The sequence below is a fragment of the Macaca nemestrina genome, chromosome 6, assembly GCF_043159975.1.
Source record: "Macaca nemestrina isolate mMacNem1 chromosome 6, mMacNem.hap1, whole genome shotgun sequence".
NCBI classification, from domain to species: Eukaryota; Metazoa; Chordata; class Mammalia; order Primates; family Cercopithecidae; genus Macaca; species Macaca nemestrina.
The window spans coordinates 169810355-169828365 of NC_092130.1; the positions used below are offsets into that span (position 1 = coordinate 169810355).

The window sequence follows — 18011 nt, forward strand, 5'->3', positions numbered from 1 at the left end:
GGCCATGAAATCAAGAAGTGGGTGTGTGACTGGGGTGACAGCTGGAAAGTCACAGACGTAGGGCATCTTGAATGAAGGGGCTGGGCGTGAAAAGCAAGGGGAAGAACATTCATGTCTTTTCTGGGAAGGGACAGAACCTGGAGGAGTTTCTCAGAACAGGAGGTGCCACTTTCCTTTTGTCCTTTTATGGTTTCTTCCAGTTGTTGTCATGGTGATTGCCAACAGTCATTGTGCTAGTGGGAGCATCATTTAGCATGGAAATCAGATTATAATGGAGTTAGAGGTTCTTCAGAGGTCAGATGAGCTGCTGTATTGGTTCCCACCAGTCTTAGCCAGTTTGGTCAGAAGGGGGAGCTTCTGACCTCGGAGGTCTAGTTTCCTAAAGATAAGCAGATTTAAAGTGGGGTCAGAATTCACATAGGCATGACACTGGGTAACAGTCTCATAAAAGAGGAAGCAGTTCCATACTTCATCAAGATATACCAGGTTTTGAGATTCTGTAGCTATCCATTGTAGCCTGTAAAAATGTTCATAATAGCCGTCAAGTTGTGTTTTTGATGGCAATAGTTAAAGCAAAAAGAAGATGTACAATCTAAGAAAGAAAAAAGACATTCTAATTGCATGACAGAGATATTAGGACATTCACTTGGGATTATATCACAAACAAGTGTAGAGACCACAGGCAGCCGACCAAAGGGAAATCAGTTCCACAAAACGTTCTGTGGAGAGTGGTGTTACTCAGCAACCCAAACCAGTGATTCTGGACAGAGTGTGCTAATGGATAAGGGCAACAGCAGCCTAGAGCCGAGCTCAGTGGGGGACCACTCCTCCCCATTTTTAACTAAATACGTTACATTTTCACAGTACTTGCGGCTTTTGACTACGGGCATTTTATTTTGCAATCCATGGCTATTCTTGTGAGGTGCTGCATGCAAAACTATATATTAAAAATGTTCTGCTGTCCAAATACAAGGTCAAGTCATATGGACATCATCAATATAAAGATCTTTTTTCCTATAGATTAGAATGAAATGTCAGGGTTTTTTTGTTTTGTTTTTGTTTTTGTTTTTGTTTTTGAGACAAAGTCTCACACTGTCACCCAGGCTGGAGTGCAGTGGCGCGATCTCAGCTCACTGCAACCTCCACCTCCCCGGTTCAAGTGATTCTCCTGCCTCAGCCTCCCAAGTAGCTGGGATTACAGGCACCCGACACCACGCCCAGCTAATTTTTTGTATTTTTAGCAGAGATGGGGTTTCACTATGTTGGCCAGGCTGATCTCAAACTCCTGACCTTGTGATTCGCCCACCTCAGCCTCCCAAAGTGCTGGGATTATAGGCATGAGCCACCACTCCCGGCCAAAGATCAGTTTTGAAGCAATTTATTTCCCAGTAGTTTCTATGGCTTATGTTTTAGGTACATTGCTTAACTCAAAAGCAGACTAACAAAAAAACTCATAGTTCTGTACCTTTATTTCATTTTGAAAGATATTGTAAGCAATAATACACCACATGATACAATGTAGAGATTGATGCTTTAGGCATCAAAAAGTTGAAAACGACAATAAAAGTATATTGGAGCAGGTTCATAACAGATGGAATATCTCTAGTAATGGTTTGTTTTGTGTCTTTTCCTGGCATTAAGAAAATGCTTTGAACTTTCATATATATATTTTTATTAGAAATGGCCTGCAGATAGTTACTAAGGCTATGATGTTGGAATGATGAGGTGGAAATCACTTCTCAAGGAACTCAAAGGTTATCTTTGGGTTTACAACAGGGTGCTTCCTGTTTCATGCCCTCTGAACTTGAAAGTTATTGGTTGCTTACTTGAAATGTTCAAACTAAATCAAACTTGAAACATTGTAAAAATGACACTGTCATTTGTCTCACATATGAAATGGAAAAAGAAGTTAATATATCTCTAAACAGTTGATGCCATTATTATTTGTAATTATGTATTTCAGAGTTGTTTGGCATCATTTGAGTTTAAACTGGGAGTGATTCTAACAGTGATAAGAATATTATAAAGGTTGCAATCACGGGGGTTTATCTAAGCATTTAACTAAGCGTATTTCTAAGTGCAGGAATCATGGGGAATTTTTTCTCTTCCAAGAATCAAAGATATTTTAAAATAATGTTAACATTTTGTCATAATAATTTCAGGTCATTTTGTCATTTTTTCATAAATAAAATGTTGGAGATAAAAACAGAGAGGAAAGTTATCTTTCCTTAGACTCAATTTTCTTCACCCTCCTGACCCCTGTAAAGCCACCACCACCATCTTGAATTTGATACCTTTTCAGTTCATAGATTTTTATTTTCTCTTTCTCTATCTCTCTCTCTATATATCTATATCTATATATATCATAGATATATATCATAGATAGATATAGATATATAGAGAGAGACACATGTGTATATATTAATGTGTATATTTATAAACATTATTGTTTATTCAGTGTTTCTAAAATTCACATAATTGGGATCCTGCATTACATATCTTATTGACAACTTCCATTTTTTTCTCTGTATTTTCTTTTTAAGAACTACATATGCATCTGGCTAATTTAGTTTATCTGCCAAATAGTATTTATTCCATAAGTATGTCATATGAGGGGATTTCAAAAAGTTTGTGGAAAAATGGAACTCTATTTCTCCCAATATCCAAGTACTAACCAGGCCCGACCCTGCTCCTTACAAATTGATGTGGATGGTCTGCCATTGCAAGCTTCATCTTCGTCATCATCTTGTCCCTTCTTCAAACAAGTTATCCATTTGTAAAATGATGATTTCTTTGGTGGCTTTATTCCCATAAAGTTTTTGTAAGGCATCAGTGATTTTGCCATTCTTCAAACCAAGCTACCTGTAAATTTGATATTTATTCTTCAATTTTAGCAGAATTCATGTTGCTGTAATAAGAGCTCTTTTCTTTCTTTCTTTCTTTTTTTATTTTTTGAGACAGAGTTTTACTCTTGTTGCCCATGCTGGAGTGCAATGGCCTGATCTTGGCTCACCGAAACCTCTACCTCCTAAGTTCAAGCGATTCTCCTGCCTCAGTCTCCCAAGTAGCTGGGATTACAGGCATGTGCCATCACACCCAGCTACTTTTGTATTTTTCGTAGAGACGGGGTTTCTCCATGATGGTAAGGCTGGTCTCGAACTCCCAACCTCAGGTGATTGACCTGCCTCAGCCTCGCAAAGTGCTGGGATTATAGGCGTGAGCCACCACGCCTGGCCCACAAGAGCTCTTTTCAGACTGATATCTTACCCTCGTTAGTGTGTCAAATTAGATCATGTTCAGACATGTTATAACCAGGTAATATCAGTTTATTTGGGTGCCACAAATTTTTGAAATCTACACATAAATTTTTCATAATATGCATTTTCCATAAACTTTTTGAAGACCCCTCATGTATGATATGTAATCATATTATTATATTTGTCTATTTTTCTATTGCTGGAACACATAGGCTGGGTTTCCATTGTCCTGCTATTACAACAATGTAGGCATGAACAATCTTGTACAAGTCTCCTGGGCAAAGGTGCAGATGTTTTCCAGGAGTCTCTACATAGAAGCAATATTCCTGGGTGATTAGGTATTACATTAGGTATTATATGTACCAGGTACTATCCCACAAGTCACCTGTGTGTTTCACTAATTTAGTCTCCCTCCTACAATGTATGAGTTATTTCTGCATTTCTTCCCCAACACTTAATGTTGTCAGACTTTCAAATTTTTGGACACTTTATGGTGTGTGAGGAGGTATATTTGTTTAATATTTATCCCTCAAATACTTTTAATGTGGTCACTGGCCATACTTTTTTTTTTCTTTTTTTGGCTATACATCAGCTATTATACATGTCTGATGACCTCTCTTCTATTTGATTTTTAAATCTCTATCTTATTGATTCATTGGAGTTCATTATATATTCTGGAAAGTAAGCCTTTGTAAGTTATATGCCTTGCAAATATTTTCTCCCAGGATATGGCTTGTTTTACAACTTGGTTTCTGGTAGGAGTTTTTTAGCCACATAAGATTTTATTTTTGATGTAGCCAAATGTATGACTGGAATAGTGGGTCACACATTTCTATAGACTCTGGAACCAGAAAACCAAGGTCATAACCATGCCTCCACTACTAACTGACTGAGGAACCTCCATCTTTTTACCTTGGTTTTATTGTCTCTAAAATGGGAAAATATTACCTCTCTCAAAAGTTTTAATATGAGGATTAACTATCAATCGGTTAGACTGTTGTCTGCTGCCAAATGAGACCTATATAAATATTAGCTATTAGGATTTTTGCTTTTAATGTATTGTTTCAAAATTTCTTTCCTAGCATCACTGATGTCTTTATGTATTTAAAGGCTAAGTGTTATTTATGGTGTTGTCTTTGTCTTAAATACATGTTTTTCTCACAGTCAGTAGGTTCTGGATCTTATATTTAGGTGTATTCAAACACATATGGGCTGATCAAAATTATGTCTATAGTTGTTTTTACATTTATTTCTTCAGAGGTGATTTCTATTTCATAAAATAGCATTTCAACAGTAAAAGCAAACTTTATTTCCTGAAATTGAACATGCATTTAAGTTATAACACCTTCAAAAATGACTTTTCTATTATATTAAATTGAATTATGTAATTGAGAGAAAATTTACCACAGGTGATTCCTAGACACCTGATATGAGAATGTCTGAGAGCCAGGCATAATCTATCTTTATTGAATAAATAAGTAGTTTGTTTGCTTTTTAGAAAGCATCTACCTTAGAGCAATTTTTAAAACAAGGAATCAAATACATAAATAGGCAATTGCATACAATCTCCTAGCTAAGAGATTAAAGTGTGCACTTAAAGGAAATAAAATCCAAACCAGCTTTCTCTTGAGACTTCCATTCTCTATGATCAGTCATACTTTTAATGCATTTTAACTGTGCCAAAGAAATCAGGGAAACCATTGAAGTGATTAATGCCTTTTGTCTGCCCAAAAGGAAGTTGCCTGTGTTTTAGACAGTTTTATATTCACTTCCAATTATATTTTTTAAATTATAATAAAAAGAATTTCTTCTTTTTTCTGTTGCATCATAAAATTGAAACACATTTGAAAGAGATGAACAGAAAAATAAATATCTAATAGCATGCTGTGTAGTCTTAAACATAAAATCAACACCTGTACATAAAATCGGCACCACCTTATTTGTACTAGGGTTAACCCTGGACATTTTCTTCCAACTCTGCACTGCAGAAATTGAAGATCAAAAGCAAGAAATGCCTTAGGAATTCACCTGTTTGTATTGGTCAGTGTGACATTTATTCTTTGGGATCAAACAGCCCTCTAATTACAGAGTTTTAACACAACAATGGTTTATTTCTCACTGGTGCTCTGTGTTCTCTGTGGGTTGGCAGAGGCCTCCATTCCACATACTCAGGCATGCATCTCAACACAGGGCTTAAGAGAGAGAGAAAGCGTGAAGACCTCATGCTTATTCGTCTGTGCTTGGGCATAAAGTGGCACTTGTCACTCCCTCTCATAGGCTTTTGTGACCCCATCCATGTTCAAGGGAGCTGAGCAGAGTGTGTTCCTCAAAATACCTACAATGAGAGGAGTGCTGAACTTTACTGAGCACTGGGAATTACTTCCATTGACACCCTCACTCATATCACCTAAAATGGTGGCAACTTAAGCATGTTTCCTTGCACAAATTTTTTAAAATTATTTTTAAATTTTTTAGAGGCAGGGGTCTTACTCTGTTGCCTAGGTTGGGGTGATGAGGGACAGTGGTACAACCTCAGCTCACCGCAGCCTCAAACTCCTGGACTCAAATAATCTTCCCATGTTGACCTCCCAATTAGCTAGAAATAGAGGCATGTGCCAACATGCCTTGCTAATTTTTAAAAAGATTTTGTAGAGATGAGGTCTTGCTATGTTGCCCAGGCTAGTTTGGAACTCCTGACCTCAAACCATCCCCCTGCTTCACCCTCCTAAATCACTGGGACTATAAACATGAGCCAGGGTTAGAGGCAAGAGGCACCATGCCTAGTCCCTCCATGACTTTTGATTTTGAAAGAGTGGCTGTTACTAAAACGTCAAAAAATAATAGATGCTGGAGAGGTTGAGGAGAAAAGTGAACACTTACACACTGTTGGTGGGAATATAAATTAGTGTAACCGTTGTAGAAAGCAGTATGATGATTCCTCAAAGAGCTAAAAGCAGAACTACCATTGAACCCAACAATCCCATTACAGAGGAATATTAATTTTTCTACCATAAAGACACACATGCACACAAATGTTCATTGCAGCACTATTTACAATAGCAAAGACATGGAATCAACCTAAATGTCCATCAATGATAGGTTGATTAAAAAAGACATGATACATATACACCATGGAATACTATGCAGCCATAAAAAAGAATGAGATCATGTCCTTTGCAGGAATATGGATGGAGCTGGAGGCCATTATCCTTAGCAAACTAATGCAGAGACAGAAAACCAAAGACTGCATGTTCTCACTTACAAGTGGGAGCTAAATGATGAGAAATGATGAACACAAAGAAGGAAACAACTGACACTGGGGTCTATTTGAGGGTGGAGGGTGGGAGGAGGTGGAGAAGCAGAAGAGATAACTATTGGGTTCTGGGCTTAATTCCTGGGTGATGAAATAATCTGGTTTTTTTTGTTTTTTTTTTGTTTGTTTGTTTGTTTTTTGTTTTTTTTTTTTTTTTTTTTGAGACGGAGTCTCACGCTGTTTACAACAAACTCCCATGACATGAGTTTACCTATGTAACAAACCTTCACATGTATCACGGAAATAAAGGTTTTTAAAAAAGAATTTGAGTTTAGGAGTTCACACATCAGTTTAAATCCCTGCTGAGATCCTTAGGAGCTGTTTGGCCAAGTTTTTCAACATTACTACCTCTGTTATTCTCCATCTATAAAGAAGAGATTTGTGATTGTTGTGAATTAACTGGACCTTGGTATACAGGAACCACTTAGTAAATAGCTGTACTGGTGAAGGAAAGTACTAGTATAGAGATAGCAGCAAATCCTGGAGGACATAACACGAGAACTTTTTTGTTGGATCTGTTTCCTGGCACTGTCATAACAAATTACCACAACAAGGTGACTTAAAACAATAGAAATTTATTCTCTCCTGGTTTTGGAGACCAAAAGTTCAAAATCAAGGTGTCAGAGGGCTGGGTTTCCTGCAAAGACTCCAGGGGAGTTTCCTTCCCTACCTCTTTCAAGTTCTGATGACTTCAGGCATTCCTTGACTTGTGCCTGCATCACTCCAGTCTCTGCCCCCGTTTTCACATGGCCTGCCCTTCTCCGTTTTTGTCTCTCTTCTATCTCTTAAAAGCACATCTGTGATTGGATTTAGGGCCCGCCTAGATGATCCAGGATGACCTCATCAGAAGATTATTAACTTAATTACACCTGCAAAAACACTTTTCCCAAATATGTTACCATTCACAGGTCTTAGGGTTTTGATGAGGACATATATTTTGAGAGAGGGGGGCCCTCTGTTCAACCCACTATCAATATGGAAGTGTTTTCTATCTGTGTGTTATGCCACCTTGAGAATTTGTCCAGCTTTAAAATATAGAAGAATGAAGTTGTGGGGAGCCCTGAATTAATAATGGATGATTAATGAAAATAATATCTAGTATTTTTCAAAGTTAGAAGTACGCAAGGATCGTCACAGAAGCTTGTTACGCAATGCAGGCTCCCAGCCTAATCCGTAGACTTTTTCATCTTGTAGGTCTATGGTAGGGCCACAAAATACATATACTTAATAAGTGCGACAGGTGATTCTGACACAAGTAAGCATTCGGAATTACTCAGAACCCATATGCCTGAGTTCTAGTCTAGCTTCTGCAAATGACCAATGGGACTGATCTTTAAACACTAGTATTTTGGTATTCACATTCTTGAAAAGTAACGATCCATAGACTTAGAGGATTAAAATAACCAGGATAACTACTGTTCTGAGTTTTGAATTGGTGATTCTTGAATAATAAGATGGGACTACTTTATGTTAAATTCCACTTACTAAGTGAACCTGTCCCATAATTTTTTAAATGTTTTTATAATTTTTAAAATGATTTTGGGATTATGTTTCTATTTTAAGGGCTAAACTTTGTAGTCAGATGTTAGTATTATATAATGCCACATCTTTTTGATGCAAGAAAGAGTTGCATTGGACTGAATTTGAAATATTATCATTTCAGGTATCAATATTGTCTACAGCTCTCATCATTATGAAACCATTGTCCAGTTTCCTAGTATGGATTGACTCAGGGGCAAGATACCCTGTAACAGTCACATGTCTCTTAATGGACTACTCTTGTTTGCATTTATGCCAGCCATGGCTTTTCTGAACACTGATTTATATCCAGAATTGCCTTTTTCTCCGTAAATGTATTCAGAACCCACCTCTAAGGTACAGACAAAAGGTCTACAATCCACATGCTCTTGTGAAACTAATGAGCTATTCATAGAAGCTGCTTGAACAGAGTAAAATATCATGAAATAAGTGTACAAAATCATTCTCAAAACGATGCCTTTCAGGAATTAACATGTAGATTTCTCACCAATTATTTACATATAAAAGGGGGGCATGTAGGAAGTGTTTGCATACACAATGGAAGAGTTGCTCGTATTTAGAAACTATTTATTTTGTATTTAATCCTTCAAAATAAATCTCTGTTACCTATATAGAGCCACTCTATACAGTATCTTTGGCATATGTATATGGAAAAACCTTTCCGTCTGGGTCATTTTATAAGATGTATTATGAGACTTTTGGAAATGTGTATTTAGTTGGTGGTAAAGTGTTATAATTTTTAAATTAAACTCTTAATAATCAACTAAATGGAAATTTTAATGTGATATGGCTAAATGGAGGCAAAGATTTACTTCTTCTCTCTAATAAGAAAAGAGATAGTTATTTCCATGTTAGGCTACCTTACAAAGTCTACATGATCCTATTCTAAAATAGCTAAAATTGAGTAAAACTGCATCTATATAGACTATTGTAAAGAATGAGTCTAACAGGTTGGGCTTTGTAAAAAATGAGCTCTTCTGATAATTACTGAACAATGTCCATTTAAAACATGCTAATACTTGTGAATCAAAAGGAATATACAGCAAATGGATTAAAATTAAAACTGTATAAAAGTGGAATCCCTTTTCACAGTAAGAAATGAAAGGAAATGCCACAGAGCCACTGTTACTTAACCCTAATGTGCCTTTGTGTCTTAGATTTTAGGGTTTTCTTCTTTTCTAATCAATGCATTATATCTCTGTATTCTTTTTTTACAGTTCAGCAGAAGAGCAGTTTCATTGGCAGTCACAAGGTAACGTCTATCTTATTGATGAACACTTACACTTCTACACATATCTCTACTGATGACTTTTCTTATGAACTTTAGAATAAGACTTAGAAAAGTAATAGGAAAACATCCCGATAGTAAAAATTAGATGAAGTTGTTACGACAGCTCACAATTTATTAGAAGTTACCTCTTTCAATTCTGTAGTAACTATGGCTCTTCAAGGGTACATGAAATTGCTGACCTTGGCTTTAATGCTGGTTGACCAAAAATTACGATGGAATAGCTAATGAAAACTTCATAGAGGTAATATATTTGATTAGGATATTTTCCATGATTAAATGATAACCTAAATCTTAAAGAATAATATACCAAGTGTTTGTTCATCACTTTAAAATATTTTATTTCAGATGGTCAAAAAGATATCGAAGATGAGCTTACAACAGGTCTCGAGCTGGTGGACTCCTGTATTAGGTCACTACAGGAATCAGGAATACTTGACCCACAGGATTATTCTACAGGTGAAAGTAAGTCACCTGGCAGTTATGCTTGAAGACAGTTGAAATATAGGAGTATTATGTCATTATTTCTAATATCATTACTGTTATGAGCCATATCAAATGAGGATTGCAGGATATTTTTATGCTTGTTTTATCCATTTCACTCCGTCTCGTCTATTCCCTTCCTACATTATCCCACCTCAGTTCACATTAGAGTATAAACTCTTTTAAGTCAGTAGTTGGCATCTAGTTTTCGCACTAATTACTGACATACTGGTGATTCTCACTGTTGTCTGATATCCTTTTCAGTATCTACAGTACTGCATTTTATGAACTCATCGTATATTTTGTAGTCAACACAATGTCTGCCTTAAAATTAACTGTCAATGTTGGCTGGGCGCGGTGCCTGGGATTATGCCTGTAATCCCAGCACTTTGGGAAACCGAAAGGTGGCAGATCATGAGGTCAAGAGTTTGAGACCAGCGTGGCCAATATGGTGACATCCTGTCTCTATTAAAACTAAAACTACAAAAAAACTAGCCAGGTGTGGTGGAGCATGCCTGTAGTCCCTGCTACTCAAGAGGCTGAGGTAGGAGAATCACTTGAACCCAGGAGGCAGAGGTTGCACTGAGCCGAGATTGCGCCACTGCACTCCATCCTGGGCAACAGAAGGAGACTCCATGGCAAAAAAAAAAAAATTACCTATCAATGTTTTACTCATACACATCACTGTTGGTAGAAATCATAAAAAGCAGCAATTATATGACAAAATAGGAAAAAAAAATTGTGTACTCTTCGTATTATCTGTTTAGTACTATGCTAAGGTACTATGCAATAAATTCTTACATTTCTGTATTTAACCATCTTGCATTGCTATATTAATTCCATAGAATATTTAAAGATCACTTTCTCTCCACTTAATGACATATTTTTCAACCAGAATGGTTGCGTCTTAGGAGTTGAAATGAACCTTCTTTAAATAAATCATAAAATTCTTTTTACTTATCTTAATAAAATTCCACAAAAGGCTAAAAATTTCATCATTAAAATAGGTGTTATCCTGGTAATACATCAAAAACCAGTGAAGCATTGTATTCCTTAATTTAAAAAATAAAATTTCCTCCAATACCCACTAAGCTTTGTCATGCAAAAGGAAGACATAAGGATAAGATGACAAACTGATCTTGAAAACCATTTAATTTACAGATTAGCTCATTTTCTCTATAATCTTTGTAATACCATTACTCTTAGGATAACATTGTTGTGCATACACAGATTTATTTATACCCGTATGCATCCTCTTAATACAATTTGTAAGAAAAAGATTGGTTGGTATTATCCTTCTTCTCTGTATTTTGTATTGAAAAATGTGTAGTGACCTCTTTTCACTCAGTGTTGTAGGGACAGCTCTAGTTAGAACACATTTAATGAATATTTGAAACACATGCACTCATCTTAGTAGCGAGTAAGGAGAGCAGCAACAGAATGGTTTGCCTTGTTGGGGAAGGGGGAGATGATAGTGGAAATCTCATTTTTTACATAAAAATATATTTGATTATGAGTTTAGGAGGAGTAACATTTAATAGATGGAAAGTACAGAAAATAAAGTAATGAATGAGTTAAATAAAAAGTAAACAAATTAAAATAGAAGGGATAATTTAGGTATATCAATCTAATGCTGCATGTAAGCATTCTAAATTCTCCTCTGAAAAGAATTAAAGTTCAAATTTGCAGTAAACAAAGATAAAGTAGTTATGAGTTATTCATAACATTTAATGAAATAAGTGTTGAAATTAAAGGAATAGTCAAAGTATTGCCGGCAAATATAACCAGTGCAAAGAGTGGGATTGGAAGAGTCACGTGAGATAAATTGGAATTTAGTACAGAATCACTTAGCAGGGCCAAAGATGGGAGTTATGTACTGAGCTGTCTTAACTTATAAAGATGTGTTAAACTCGTACTCAAATCTAAAGAACATGTGTGCACCAAACAGCACAGTGTGTGAATATTAAAACAAATATTACTAAAAATAAAAGAAATTAATTAAAAATACTATTGTGAACATTTGAATGCACGTCTCATGAATCAGACAGAATGCTAGAAGGCAAAGCCACAAAATGTTGAAATAACAAATTAAGAAAATCATGGATTAAATAAATTTTAGAGGTTTTATTTATTGCATGATAGTATATGTTTGTTACATATGTCCAAGGAAAATGTATAAAAATTGACCAGCTACTGGAAGATAAAGGCAATTATAAAAGTTAAGAAGTATGCAGGGCCGTATTCTTGGATAAAAATCTACCAACATTAAAAGTAAATAATAAAACTGTAAGCAGAATGAAATAGTATTAAAACTAAGAAAAATGCTTCTGGATATTTACTGTATCAAATGGAAATAATAAAGAAAATTGCATAGTATTTACCAAGCAAATAAACCAGGAACATTTTTTAGTGAAAACAGAAGTGTGAGGAAAAAAACACATTCAGAGGACATCTTAACTTCATTATTAAAAATAGAAAACAAAATAATGTTGTACTTATTTGGGGAAAACCTTAACAGAGCTAAATAAATAGCAAGAAACTAGTAAGATGGACATGATAAAAGTAATGCAGAGATTAAGTAATATAAAGTAAAATAGTCAAAGATCAATGTCAGAAGAGATAGAGCAGATAGATGATTTTTTTTCTGTAAGTCAAATAATAGCACTGAGCTCTCTTAGTTGAGAAACTTACACACAAGGAAAATGGAAAGAAAATGTTTTAGCTTTCACTTTAGTTGGCCTGCAATATGTATTCAAAAATTACCTACAAATGGTTTATAATAGGGAAATTAAATGCTCCAATATGGTCTTTCCAAATATATTTGGTAACCACCAAATATTTATTTTTCAGAAAGATTAGTCAGTTTATATTGTCATGTACTGAATTATCTTATTGAAGACTCTTAGGGTTTTAGTTGATAATTTCTTTTGAAAGCTCCTGTATCCTGCTTTGAAGAAAGGAAAAGAAACAAAACAAAAAAGCAGGTGAAAAAAGTATCATTCAAAAGTTGTATGCCAAAGGATTCTGAACCGTAGTCACATAAAGAATATTATTATTCTTAAGAACCATTTGCCCTTAACATCTTCTGAGTCACCTTGAAACTGAAGTAACTGAGTAAAATTTAGGAAAATCATTTTAACATATTAGGTAGATAACTATCATTTTGGGGATGAGTATTGCTAATTTTAAGTGTTCAGAGGATCATAGAATAAAAATCTACATTGCTCTATGTTTATCTGTATTAGTGAGGTTCCAGATGAGATATAGATTCTATTCAAAAGAGTTTAACTGAACAGAATTTAATTCAGGGACTATTTATGAAGAGGTGGGCAAGATTAAGGGAACAAAGAGTGCGTGTTGTGGTATTCAGTCAGTAGAAGACAGACGCCCTTACCACCCTTAGACCCTAAGGGAAATCGAGGAACTAGCCCCGGCAGAGTCTGGCAGCAAGGAGGGAATCAATGACATAATCTCTTTTTCCTCCTGCCTCCGATCTCCTTCTCCTGCCTCCCATTGGCCAAACCCAACCAGAAGCCAAGCTGCAAGACATCCTTGTCTATGCGGAGGACTAGCAGAGAATGAGTGTACGGCACTTGGCAGCACAGCATCCTCCTCGATAGTGGAACGACCGTATACCGTATTTATCTCTCCCATATAGAAACATAGCAAATAGATATGCAGTGGCACATTGACAGATTTCATCTAATTAGGAAAAGCCCATCAGATTCTGGCAGTCAGTGATTATTCAATCAATGGATTCATTAGCTATGAACCAGCTAATGCTAAATTGGACCTGGCACCCTGCCCTTGAGAACCAGTCTCTTAATCCTCACTCAAAAGGGACTAAAACAAGGCTAAATACTGTCTAAACTCAGTCTGGAAAAGTTCTAAAATGGAAAGCAGTCTCACCCCATAAGCGCATAGTTCTTAATTTGTTTTATTTAAAGCTTTTTGCTATTTGTCTTTCAAAGGTCTGATTAAAATAAAATCTGAATCATAGTATGCATCTTCTTGACCTCAAGGCAAGCAGTAACTGCTCTGCTATGCTGATTTTATTGGGTCATACAGTTACCAATGTTTTCCAACACTTTGTGTATTTTCAACAGTGCTATCTGAAACACTTGGTAAACTGTGTGCACAACCTTTGCCACCCTGCCTCTTTTTTGTGACTACTGGCTGTATAATTTCAATTTTAACAAATAAGTGTCTCTGAGTCACTAGGAGAATTGCTTCAGAGATTGCTGTTGCTTCAGTGGAACAAAACAAAACAACAAAAAATAATTTACCAACAGAAGCTTGGGGCCATTAGCTTTCTACATAATGAATAATGTGACTTGAATTGCCTAGGACCAAGTACTTAATTTAATCTATGCATCCTGTTAGATACAAACTCGGAAATAAGGGTGATTATATCTTAGCTAGTAATTCACAAAAATGTTGTCAGTCAAAATAAGAAATAGAAAGGACAGCCTGGAAAAAAATAACTTACATGTTTAACCACAGATTGTTAATTTGTTTAAGTATTGTGTTTTGCAACAGTAATTATTTTTTCTGTAGCATATTAGTGAATTGAAGTCCTGTCATATTTTAGAAAATTCCATTATTCAGTAGGAAGAAAATCTTCAGAGCTAATATATTCTGAGTGTTATGGTTAAAAGGTACATGTTATTCTAAGTTTTCAAATCTGAATATATTTTTAAAACTCAGGAATCAATCATATATGTTACCATTCTAAGCAGGTGGAATTAAAATACAGTAATCATATATAGTTTAACAGAGGTGAATATATTATTCAATGTTGACTTACAGTCTTATCATTTTATTTTAATTACTGTGAATATACTTAATTCACAAGAGAAGTTTGAGAGAGCAGGTTATTTAAAGGCTACAAAACCTAATTCCCTATGTTCTCATGTAATAATAATAATCAAGGTGAGAGGCATCCTTGTGAAGTGAATGTTTTCATAATTCCTGTAAGCATGACACCAAAAGATGCAGACGACGTCTTAGGAGAGTAAATTTTTCATGAAAATTATAATAACCAAAATGATAAAGCCATTCATCAAATTGGCTGAAGAAATGAAAGTCATGGTCAGTGAAAAGGGGCTGTTTTCTGTGTTTTGCTTTCTATTATAGTGGAAACCAGGTCCTCCGATAGACCCAACAGGATAGAAAACCTCCCTCACCCCAGAGGTGCCCAAGGACTGTCACCCGGCCTTGGAGACCCCACAGCCTGAAAATGTGTCTATTTGAGTCAGTTGAGCTATCCTAATTGTTCATTCCCGATGAAATCACTTTATCATATACTCTTTGGTCCAGGCTTGTTTGTTTGCTTATTTCTTTATTTTTGAGACGGAGTTTTGCTTTTGTTGCCCAGGCTGGAGTGCAATGGTGCAATCTCAGCTCACTGTAACCTCTGCCTCCTAGGTTCAAGCGATTCTCCTGCCTCAGCCTCCCAAGTAGCTGGGATTACAGGCGTGCCCCACTACACCTGGCTAATTTTTGTATTTTTAGTAGAGATGGAGTTTCACCATGTTAGTCAGGCTGGTGTTGAGCTCCTGAACTCCGGTGATCTGCACGCCTCGGCCTCCCAAAGTGCTGGGAGGTACAAGTTTTTAAAATACAAACAAGACTGTTCTTTCCAGAGGTTTGTCATGGTGTCCAGGTCTAAAGTTGGCTGGTGCTACCATTCCTTTTGAAATTCACTTACACTCACTTTCCCCCCTACCTTGGGTGTATGAAAGTAATGGGAGGTTAGCAGTGGCAAAAATGGAAGGTGAGGGCAAAAGCTGAGGGAAAACACATAGGTGGCCCACAGGAAATAATAAAATCCTTCAGGAAGCTGTAACTATCCTCCCTTCCAGAAAGTATTTCTATCTGTTTCTCAGCTGGTGTTTAATTTCTTTTTCTTGAGACGGAGTCTTGCTCTGTCACCCAGGCTCACTGCGAGCTCGGCTTCCCGGGTTCACGCCATTCTCCTGCCTCAGCCTCCTGAGTAGCTGGGACTACAGGCGCCCGCCACCATGCCTGGCTAATTTCTTTTTGTATTTTTAGTAGAGACGGGGTTTCACCGTGTTAGCCAGAATGGTCTTGATCTCCTGACCTCGTGATCCGCCCGCCTCGGCCTCCCAAACTGCTGGGATTACAGGCTTGAGCCATCGCGCCCGGCCTTTTTTTTTTTTTTGGACGGGGAGTCCTGCTCTGTTACCAGGCTGGAGTGCAGTAGTGCAATCTCATCTCACTGCAACCTCTGTCTCCTGGGTTCAAGTGATTCTCCTGCCTCAGCCTCCTGAGTGGCTGGAATTACAGGCATGAGCCACCGTGCCCGGCCTAATTTCTTTTTGTTAGATTTCCTTCTACCATGTAGATGTTTCAGAAGCATGTTATACCTTCTCTAACAAGGTCACCAGCTGAGAGGAAAACCTAAGAATTTAAGGAATAGGCAAAGGCGTCAAGTAAGAAGAGCTCTTTAACCATATACTTAATAAGAGAAAACAATGCAGATTTCTCATTAAAGACCCCATTCACACTTGAGTTATCAGGATCTTCTGGGATCAAGCACAATGTGTGTAGAACCTGGTGGGAATTTCCTGGTCTTGAAATTGTCAAGGCGCATTGTAGATTCCCAAAACACAAATTTGAAGATTAGATGAAAGCTACGGGAAGTGAGGACAGTTTCAGAGCTGCCATCGCTATGAGAAAAAGCAAAGAGGCTGCCGGCCCCAGTGAGAAAGCCTTAGAATAAGCCTTAGAATAAGCAGTGGAAGGAGAGAACTCGCCTGATAACACATTATGAAAATGTATTGAGGGATTCCCCCAAAAGTTGAAACATTTGAGTACTGGCCAGGCACAGTGGTTCATGCCTGCAATCCCAGCACTTTGGGAGGCCAAGGTGGGCAGATCACTTGAGGTCAGTAGTTTGAGACCAGCCTGGCCAACATGGCGAAACCCTGTCTCTACAGAAAATTAGCCGGGCATGGTGGGGCATGCATGTAATCCCAGCTACTTGGGAGGCTGAGGCAGGAGAATCGCTTGAACCTGGGAAGTGGAGGTTGCAGTGAGCTGAGATTGCCTCACTGCACTCCAGCTCGGGCAATAGAGCCAGACTCTGTCTAAAAAAAAAAAAAGAAGAAGAAAGAGAAAAATGAATACTGATACTGATCAAACACTAAGGCACTTGAATAGTAACTGATGCACCCAACTCTTAATGTACTGGGTTTTTATTATATCACTGTAGGCACAGGTGGATGTTCCAGTCATTTATTTTGTTAAATGTATATATTAACCACTTATTAATGGCAGGAACAAAGGGCCTCTGTCCTTGTGGCATTTACATTCTAGTCAGAAAAGGCCAAAATCAACCTTTTCAATACTGAAGGGCCAGATCGATAATGGCTTTGCGGAAGGACAAAGCCAGGTCAACAGTGGAGTAGAGCACCTTTTCTCAAAGTATACTTGGGAATTCCAGGGTCTTCGTGGACCCTGTTGGGGACTTTTAAAGTCAAAACGTTTTCATAATAATACTAAGAGATACTTGCTTTCCCATGTTTTTTCTCACACGAATGTTGTTGAAGATTTCCAGAGACTACGTGGCATGTAACAATGTCATGTCCCTGACAGGTCTGGGAATGTGTGCTGCGTATTCTTCTGTTGGAAACATTTTGAGTGACTAGCATCATATATAACCCAGATAAAATAAAGTTCTTTGGAGTCCTCTGTAATTTTGAGGGTTAAGAGACCAAGGGTTTTGAGAACCACTAGAATAAAGAATGATAGAAGGCCAGGAAATCCTCTATTGTGAGAAGACATTGAATCAGAGACCTGAAAGAAATCCACCAGCAAGGCATGCAGATCACGGGGAGAAATGTGTGATGTGTGGGAAATCAAAGACTGATTCTTTAAACTCCTGTGTTCCCATTCACAAACCGCAGTGTTTTCTGAGTTTCACTTTTTCATTTTATTTTCTTCAAAACCGATTTCTATTAATGTTTTATTTCTTTTCACAAGTATTGATAGTGAGAAATACGAATATATCAGATCCTCTTTAGATGATTTATGAAGAAATATATAATGTTTTTCTTCTCTATGTGCTACATTAATTTTTAATGGCAAATAATCTAAAGACAAAACT

At 36.9% G+C, this 18011-nt stretch overlaps 1 protein-coding gene across 4 annotated transcripts in view; it reads left to right on the forward strand.

The window, feature by feature from the left end:
• Nucleotides 1-18011, forward strand: part of LOC105489509 (catenin delta 2) — a 936482-nt gene that overhangs the window by 490027 nt on the left and 428444 nt on the right. For all 4 annotated transcript variants that reach the window (XM_011754343.2, XM_011754340.2, XM_011754341.3 and 1 more), the window contains 2 exons: nt 9327-9361; nt 9746-9862. In XM_011754343.2, coding sequence (XP_011752645.1) covers nt 9327-9361; nt 9746-9862 — 152 coding nt within the window. The remainder of the gene's footprint in view (nt 1-9326; nt 9362-9745; nt 9863-18011) is intronic.